Source organism: Pyrus communis, chromosome 1 (genome assembly GCF_963583255.1).
Source record: "Pyrus communis chromosome 1, drPyrComm1.1, whole genome shotgun sequence".
Lineage (NCBI taxonomy): Eukaryota > Viridiplantae > Streptophyta > Magnoliopsida > Rosales > Rosaceae > Pyrus > Pyrus communis.
This window is the reverse complement of record NC_084803.1, coordinates 2331315-2341457: the sequence shown is the minus strand read 5'-3', so window position 1 is coordinate 2341457 and position 10143 is coordinate 2331315. Positions and strand designations below refer to the sequence as shown.

At 35.1% G+C, this 10143-nt stretch overlaps 1 protein-coding gene across 1 annotated transcript; it reads right to left on the bottom strand.

Moving 5' to 3' along the window:
* Positions 1–6482: 6482 nt before the first annotated feature.
* On the bottom strand, positions 6483–8514 carry LOC137733663 (CBL-interacting serine/threonine-protein kinase 25-like). Its single transcript, XM_068472814.1, has one exon. It carries the CDS (start codon positions 8173–8175, stop codon positions 6841–6843), a length of 1335 nt encoding a protein of 444 aa, XP_068328915.1. The 5' UTR covers positions 8176–8514; the 3' UTR covers positions 6483–6840.
* Positions 8515–10143: the final 1629 nt, after the last annotated feature.

The following is a 10143-nucleotide window of genomic DNA, read 5'->3' as shown; positions in this document are numbered from 1 at the left end:
TTGATTTATTGATGGGTCTCCATCCCTCTATCTTTCCCTCTACTAAGTATGGTAAGGACAACCTTGAATCGGAGTTTTCATGCTCATACCAACCAAATTTCACCATGGATAGCTAGGGTGAAACTTTCAAAATTTTCAAAGCAGAATTCAATATAATAAAAGGTCAATTTAATAAAATTTAATAATCAAATAAAAAATTAATATATGAAAGAGTGAATTATTAAAATTTAAATAATTTAACAAAAATAATCACAATTTATATAAAAGACTACATGATAAAGTCAACTGACATATGTAAGAACGCATTTAAAAGAGCTAGTATTTAATATAATAAAACGTCATAATGCATGAAGTCAATATAATATTCAAGATAGAAAATTAATTGTAGTTTCTTGCTATTTTATAAGGTGAAAAGGCTTCAAGCAAGCAACCGTGTATCGATCGTGTTCATAATCTCAAGTCGGTAGAGGTAAAAAGTTTTCCTCGTATCCATGTCATATGTTTATCCAAAGTCATATGTTGCATAACGTAAGCCTGTGTACGTCATCATTTTTTTGGTTTTATATGATGTTATATATATTCTCTGTCACTCGTCAACTTCATTGAAATTTCCAGGAAATTAACCGAACGAACACCTTTGCCTGGGAGAAATGTTAATGAATCGAAACTGAGTTCATCTGTTGTTTGATTAAATTAGGATTGTCATGCACTAAACAAAGACAGAAAGACATGAAAAATGGTTTTCCATCTATATACACATGGCATCGTGTACGTCTATTGTTTGGACATTTTCGACGTGTACAAATCATATACTAGTGCAGAATGTTGACGAATATTAGCATCCTCAATTATATACGCATGCATATAAATTAATAACCAGTAACTTTCTGACCGATATAATCATGATTTATGAGTCAAACAAATCAATTATGGTTCACAACTATCCACACGTGTTTTATGAGAAATTTTGTTTCTATTAGTTAGAAATCTTAAATTGTCCACAGCTTAACCAATCTCAATTTGTCTTTGCTAGGAAGCTACTCATATTATTGGGAGGGTTCTACAGAAAAATATTACAACACCATGCATGTCATTATCTATACAAAGTGACCACAATGTTATTAAGAATTTCAAAATACCAAATTGTACATAACTTTGTCTATTATTTATGCAATCATTACATGTTAATTAGTCATCTAAGATATATAAATCAAGTACAATTAAAACATGTAACAAGAAGACTAGAAGTTGGTAAGTCAAGCCGAATCTTGCCTAATTTGCATATGAAAAAAGGCCACGTCATCTGAGCTGCCACCTAAATATTCTTTTTCTTTTCTTTTCATGTGAGGCACTGAATTTACATCAGCATATTCACGTCATCGGACCTATTTCTTTTGTACATGTTATTTGTGAGGTTGCTTTTCACCCGTTTTGTTGTCGATGAGGATCGAGAGGGCCATTGGGTTTTTGTTTGGATGCTAAAGATGGCAAGGACTAAGTAAAATATCTTTGTCGCCAACTACACTCGGCATTTCACAAGTGTGGTTCGTTTCCCATTTGAAAAGTTGTTTTGGAGTGGCTGTCACCCACACCCACCACGAGATATTGATGTTATAATATCTAAACTATGCATATAAATATGAATTTTTTTTATCCGTTTTTATTATAATACATAAGTTGGGTAACGATAAGAATTTTTCCGTTCTCATTTAAGTTGCAACATTAAACAAAGTAGTGTACATGTACAAGAATTATACGAAATTATAAGGAAATTAATGATTAAAAATAGGTGCATATTACAAATAAAATGTGTCTGAATTATATCTTATGCACATTACATATAGATTGGGATATGACTGAATTTTCTTAACTTAAATCTCCATTCTGTCCTCGCTTCTAACCTCTTTTATATGATGTCTTCAAACCAATTTTCCAAAGAGAAATGCTAAGGAGAATACCTCAAAGTAGGACTCTCCATGAACTCTCTGTCATCTCATGTTTTTGGCACAATGTTTTATAATGTTGGCACATGAATTGTGCTATAAACATGAGGTGGCAAAAAATCCATGGAGAGTCCCATTTTTTAGAGAATCTCCATAACATTTCTCTTCTAAAAGGATAACGCTTGGGAGACCATCTATTTAAATTATATTTTTTAAATCGTATGACGTGATTGTTGATGATTGAATTATTACTTATGTGTTGCTTAATATGCTTATTTCTTATTGATGATACATCGTATGAATTACAAATGTGATTTAAAAAGTTGTTATATCTAGAAAAGAAAAACCACTTATTGGTTTTCCTTCCGTTCTCCAGCCCAATGGATCGGGTGGACACACCGATGCCGCTTCTTCTGCTGGAGATGGATTGAAATGTTCAGGCCAATCAGTCATTGCGGACTCTGATTCCATTTGTAATTAAAAACCCAAATGGACGCCTTCTCGCCGTGAAAAGGGCCTGTTAGTTGATTGTTTTGGGCCCTTCTGGGCCACTTTTATCCAATTTAGTGTTTGTTTCCTAACCACTAGTCAAACCTATATTCCTCTATCTGAAAGAGGAGTGCTAATTGTAACGATTATCATTTTGTGTGTCATTTGTTAAGAATGTTTCAGATAAGTTGCATATGCACATACCAGCGTGTGCGACTGATCCTAATATTTTTGAAAAAGAGTTCATCTAAGATTTATATAAATATGGTTTCAAAAATGAATTCCAAATTATAGACATCTACAAAGCATAGACCATCGCTATAGAGATCATATTTTTGGACCCCAACCTCATCACAAGTTTACATTGCCTAACATACAAAATTCACTTATTACATCAATTATTGTAATCATTTGTTGACAATTAACATAGAGTGTATGGATGCTAACAAGACAGTCATTAAGAAACTTGAAAGATGATAATTTATGTAGTTTGACAAAAATAAACGGTAGTTTGAAAATCCACCCTAAAGTGAAAACCTTATCTTATCTTGTGTTGACGTATGTGGTGCCTCCTCCTTGGTCGACCTGCATGCATCTCCAATGTTCTAGCTAGAACACACACAGTAAGGAACGCGACAGATAAGTTTTTGTTTTGTAATGGAGTTGGCCACGTCATCTTTATTTTCTTCATCCTCCAAACATGATTAAGCATTCACTAAACCTAAGTTTGTTAAACTTCATGTGTTTAAGCATTGATCTAATTTTCTGTTGCCCCGTACGCGACAAAAACGACCGTTGAAACTTTCACGTAGCCAATGCTTATTGCTTATGTCATGCATGCACGCACTCTCAGAAGATTTTTTCTGCACTTGATCTCTCTCTCTCTCTCTGATCAATTTTTTGAGGTGCACACTCTTTAACTGTCGATGTAAATCCACACACACACACACACACACACACATATATATATATATATATATATATATGCAAATCTGAAATTGCGATTTGTTTTTGTGTTTGATTCAATGAAGAATAATCAAGGGCAAAGACAAGAGTTGGACTCTAGCCTTAATGTGGAGTATGTATATATACATCACTCTGCCCCTACAGCCTACGTTTTGGATATCTCGAGGTTTCCACAAAAATTGTTCTATAAGCTTGCGTCATAAACATATATCATTGTCACGAGTCGTGTTATTGACAAACGTTCATTTGCATGAGTGATTTTTAATTAATATCATTTAGGTAATGCTAAGAGACTAAATTTTATAAACTAACTGACATGAAAATTGATGATTAGATTATTGATTAAGTGTTAATTAACATATTTATTTTTTATTAATTACACATTGTATAATTTTTAAATTTAATTTATAAATTTACTCTACCTAACAGAACTTTTATTACTCTATCACTATTGCCTAAGTTTGGAAATCTCGAGGTGCATGTTCATAAATAATGTTTTATTTTACCCATTTGTCATTCTCACAAGTCATGTTACCAACAATCGTTGAGTAGTTTTCAGCTATTAAAGCAAATATTATATCGCTAACAACAATTAACAACCATTGATACGCATGTACTAAGTACATAAATATTTCTCTATATTATTATTAGATCAATAACTGAGAGCCACAACCACACCTAAGCAATTGTTTAATTAGCAATACTATAAATTCATGTTATTGGGTGATGCACTTACTTGTCTAGCAATTGTTTAATTAGCAATACCATAAATTCAAATTATTGGGTGATGCACTTACGTGCAAGGCAATATCTCTTAAATTAGGGTCGTATACGCATTATGGTGGAGATGAAAAATACACATACCTTGCATTCTTCACCACCCAATTAAAGGCTAGTTTGGTATTGCAATGCTTTAAAAAAAAACTGATTATACTATGCTGTGAGAATAAGCAGTTGTGAAATAAAGCAGCAAAGTGTTTGGTAACCTTTTTTGTAAAAGTGCTTTAAAAAAAAAAAAAAAACAGTACTATAGTATTTGGTAAACTTTTATGTAAAACATATGTGAAAAAAAACCGGTTTTTCAAAGCTGGGTTTTGCAGCTTCTTGTTTTTGGTTTTTTTTCACCCAAAACTGTGAAAAAAAGTTGAAGCTGAATGTTTACCAAACACAAAAATAGCTCCCAACTTTTTTTGATACCAGCTTTTTTCAGAATCACCTCAGTACCAAACCAGGCCTAAGCAAGCAGGTCTTCATGCAATATCATTCAATCACAAAAAAAACTTTTAGTAAGACCATCTGATTGAGGCAATTCTCACCGATTATGATCAGCACAGAGTTTGTGAGACTAACATTGAATCTCATACCTTATGAGAATGACTTTTGTATTTATCGTGGTCGGACAATTCTGCTCATGTTCTTTTCTCCCAACATATTATTCGGTAAAAATAGTTACTTGCAAGGCAATCTCTCTTATATATGGACCAATTAATATATGCCAAAGCAGTCAATTTTCCAAAATTGCTCTCACAATTAATCAAAAGTGAGGTATTAGGGCATATCTCAATTACCAAAAGTGATTTTATATATATATAGAGCTAGTGCTATCCATCAATAACCAAACTGGCCATAAGTGCTTTCTCTTCCAAGAAGCAGCTTTTGTAAATCCTATCAGCTTGTTGGACGAAAACACACATAACTGAGAAACAACTGCCTCCACCTTAATATTCTATTCTTTTCTTTTCTTTTCATTTTCCAACTACTAGTCCCAAAAGCTGATAGGCTATTAGCTATTTTAATTAGGTACAACTATATTGTCAACGTGTATAAATTAACCATTTTTAAGATGACAAATGAGCTTAATTTTCTTTCATATGGTGCCAGATTTTACCTTATTAAGAAAACTACAAGTCTTTGAGCATTATTTTCTTGGTCTTCCCCATGTATTATTAGAAATTTAACAAAATAAAACATATAATAGAGTGACTTAGAAAGTGATATGCTTCCAAAGTACTTTTGGCTTATGCGATTGGGTTATAAAGTGATATGGATGGTTAATTGTCAATTGGATAATACTTGTAAACGTGGGATGAGTTCACAAATATTCTCACTGTACAAATTTCATAGTCAGAACAACTCAATCTTTAATCTCCGTCTGAAGACATGTCTATAAAAAATCATAGTTATTCATATATATCATAACAAATTAATGGTATAGGTATCAAATAGCATATTCATGATGAACTGTTTAATTTGTTTGATACATTTAGATGATTAAACGATTTCTGATTTGAATGATTTTTTGTTAAAATAATCTTCAAATGAAAGATTAAGAGATTTAGTGGTTTCGATTATAACGCTTTAATAATAAATATATGTTATCTTTGTGTGTTAAGAAATGAGCACGTTTCCCAAAAAAATGCAAGCATTATCCTCGTCAATTTGTCAATTTAGGGGTGTGATTTTACTGTCTTGAGGAAGAGAAAAATGGTTAAAGTCTACATTGTCAGCATATGAGCGGCCAAACTAATTAATTATACTGTGATATTCACTAAAACACGCTATTTCGTCACTATTTCACTTAGGATGAGTCACAACTAAAATCCATGTTCAAATGTGAGGATCCAATAAAAACAATTAATTTTAGAAAACTTTAACGAAAAACATCCGGTGTTGTTCATTTTAACGAAAAATCATATTTTTACACTAAAAAGTCAATTCTGGTACCATTCAATTTACAATTTATTTTTTCTTTATCGTTAAAACTCAAAGCTTTCAAACTATTTTCATTAATTTTCCTTTTAATTTTACTCACAATTATACATGAAAGTAAAGATGAGTCACGCAAGAATACTATGTAATTACTGTTATGATATTGAAAAAACCAAAAAACAAAAAGAAGATATTCATTTATCTGTCGGTAGAAAGTTGAAAAAAAGTTCAAGAAAGTTTTATCCTAAATCAATTGATAATAAAGAACTTGGCAAACTCCAAATCTCTACTTGGTTTTTCAACTTTTCAACGTTGATGGTCCCAAAAGTCACATCTCTCCATGACTTTCGTTTGGCACGTCTTTCTTTATCGATCAAAACAACCAAATTTGACATAAATCTGGAAACAATTAGAAGGCAGCACCTAACAGAAACAGATGCGTCAAATGAAAAACAGCCAACAAAACCAGCTGGTTCATTGCTTGCTTGTATAAACTTGCTCATCCTATTCCTATCTGTGTTTTCAAAGTTTCAAACCCATAATACTAATTAGCATTCTAATCACAAATTAATCCTCCTATTCTTTACTAAAAACCAAAAGCAATCCAAAACAAAAGAAACAAAAAAACAAAAAACCAACTACAAAAGTGAAAACCAAAAACCCCAAAATTAGGGTCAGAATTTCCAAGATTGTTACTATTAATTCACTTTTAACATCATTAATCTTTGTTTCATCACTGTTGAAGTTGATCGCAGTCGACTTTCCCGTCACCGTCACCTTGCCATGTCCATACAATGTCTTTCAATGCTGGCCTAACATCTTCCTCACAAAACTTGGCATACTCCAAGGTATCCCCGGACGACTTTACAAACTCCACCACCGCCACCTCCGGTGCCACCGTGAACACCTCCGCGGTTACCGAAAGCCGCCCTTTTCGCCCTTCATTTGGCCCTTGCATCCTTACTTTGAAGTCCTTCACTTTCCTCACTCTAAAGCTCAGCCCCTTCGCCACCCCCTCAATCTTCGTCATGATTGCCGCGGCCGAGCACTTGGACGTGAACATCGACCCCGCCTTCCGCTTCGTCTCGAACAAATTCGACAAGTCGAACCCGGACGACATCGACGAAATAAACTCAAACGCATTGAAGAACTTCGGCGAGGACGACTTATTGCTTTCGTTTTGTACAACGCTTTGAGCATCGGTCTCTTCGGACTTTTCGCAAACACCTTCCGGGTGTCCCAAAAACTCCTCCGGTTTCTTCATCCCCTTGCGAAACCACGGCACGCGCATGATCGCCGGAATGGTGATTCGCTTCTCCGGGTCGGAAACCAACAGCTTCGAGATCAACCGCTTCGCCTCCGTCGAAAACCACGGCGGACATTCGAACTCCGCCTTGAAAATCTTCCTGTACATCCTCATCAGATTCTCGTCCTGAAACGGCAGAAATCCAGCGAGCAAAACGAACAGCACAACTCCGCACGACCAGAGATCCGCCTTAGATCCGTCGTACCCCTTTTTCCTCAGTACCTCCGGCGCCACGTAAGCAGGGGTCCCACACTGGGTGTGCAGTAGCCCGTCGTTCCGGAGCTGCTCCGGCAGGGAGGAGAGTCCGAAGTCTGAAATCTTCAAATCCTCGTTTTCGTCGATCAACAGATTCTCCGGCTTCAAATCGCGGTGGGAAACGCCCCTGCTGTGGCAGAAATCGACGGCGGAGATTAGCTGCTGGAAGTACTTCCGTGCCTGATCCTCCTTCAGCTTCCCCTTCGCCACCTTGGCGAAGAGCTCGCCACCCTTGACGTACTCCATGACGACGAAGATCTTGGTCTTGGTCGCCATGACTTCTTTCAGCTCCACAATGTTCGGGTGGCGGACTAAACGCATCACTTCGATTTCCCGCTTGATCTGCTCCATCATCCCTTCCTTCTTCACCTGGTCCTTGCTGATCACCTTAATCGCCACGCTCTCGTTCGTCGCGATTTGTCTGCCATGGTAGACCTTCGCGAAGGTACCCTTGCCCAGCAGCTTCCCCACCTCGTATTTCCCGAAAAGCACCGTCCTTTCCTCCATTGATGCAAAATAGTAACTTGGGAGTGCGATTAAATAAGGGATTTTGAGTTGGGTAGTTGGGATTTGGCAAATTAAACACCAAATCTATGAGAAATTATAGAAATTAAAGAGGGGATTTGAAATGGGTTTTGGTTGATTTGGGGAGTTAGGCTCATCGTGTGGTGGAATCCAAGAGAGAATGGCTGAGAAGCTGATTATAATGAATTCCATTCAAGGGGTTTAAGGCTAGAGGAAGGTTTGGATTTGGAAAAAGAAAGAGCAGAGAGAGAGGGATGATTGCCTTGACACCATTGGAGAACCTGGAATGCTCTCTTTCATACTTAGGACGCACACAGAATGAAGAAAATATCGTGGGTTTTTATACCGGGAGAGTGACGTGAGCAAGATTACAAGTAACAAGTGGACGAGTTTTATTGGTCTCAGAAAATAACAAGCCCTAATACTTTGGGAACAATTTTTGCTCATCATTGTTTAGTTGGATGTATGCTAATCATCCTATTTATTATCGTTATATAAGTTTGAATTTTGAGATTCGTGTAGTAGATAGGCACAAATCTCAAAATTTAAACTCATCTAGCGATGTTAAATAAGATGGTAAACATACATCACACTAAATAATGGTGAGTAAAAATGCACTCAATATTTTTTATTTCAATGGATTTATGTAATTCACAATAACTCGCACTTTAAAATTGAGGAGAAGTTATTGCCTTATTGGTGGTATTTCTTTTTGTTTAAAAGTGATCTGTTTTAGGATTGAATCTTATTGATGGCAAATTCGATACTAAATTAGGCTGTATATTGTGTGGCTTAACCGAACTCCCCCTACTTCTAGTGTAAAAATCGATCAATATAGTCCCTGAAATTGAGTGTTGCAAATCAATGTAGTCCTTTCGTCTTGCAAATCAATGTAGTCATTCCGTCACAAATCTGTCAAAAATTATATTATATGCTGATATAACACATATATGGTCTCATAAATTTAATTAAATATTATTATGTAAATTAAAAATATTTAAATAATAAAAAACAATTTTTATTTTTTATAGTTAAAAAATATATATAATTAAATTTGTGGAATCCATTTATATGTCATATCATCACTTAACAAAAATTTTAATAGGATTGTGACGGAATGATCACATTGATTTGCGACAGTCATTTTTAAGAACTATATTGATCGATTTTCAATTTCAGAGAACATCTTAGGTGGGTCAATTTCAGAAAGTATTTATGATAAAAACTAAGTTCATATTTATAATCATCCTAATATGAAATGATTTGATGAATACGAAATTTTGTAAATAAGCAAAGAATTTTGGGGACAAGTTTCTTTCCAATCTTTCAGGAGTCAAGTCTTTATTTTTATAATTAACGTTTCACATTTGGTTTTTTTTCCCTCAAATTTTTTCCTTTGTTTGTTTCAGTTAGAATTTTTATTGTATTTATTTGTTGCTCTGTTTGTGGCTAGGGTTTATGCTTTGAAAGAGGATTGGCCGGTTGGGTCCATTTAATTTTCTTTCCTCAAAGTTTCCACCGATTTCTACAAGAAACAAACAAAGGAAATCGTCGAATAATTAAATTACAAATCGCAATTGTTGTGAGGATCATTTTTCTCCATTTTGTCAACATTTGGTGGATAATGTCATCAATATTTGATCAGTATACTGCACTTAATTAATTTTAATTTGTTTGAATTTCAATGGGTCACAACTTAATATTAAACTCACTACAATATAGATTGTAATTGTCACATCCCGGTCCGGCCCGGGATGTGACAATTTGGTATTATAGCCTAACCCTGGCCGCGAGTGTGCTGACGAGGACGTCGGGCCCCTAAGGGGGGTGGATTGTGACATCTCACATCGCTCAGGGGAGTGATCCTTAAATCTATATTCTCATCCCTACCTAGCATGAGGCATTTTGGAAGCTCATTGGCTTTGGGTTCCATAGGAACTCCGAAGTTAA

Bases quoted from the DNA above. Each gene is read 5' to 3' on its own strand.
- LOC137733663 (XM_068472814.1), bottom strand. From the start codon at position 8,175: ATGGAGGAAAGGACGGTGCTTTTCGGGAAATACGAGGTGGGGAAGCTG.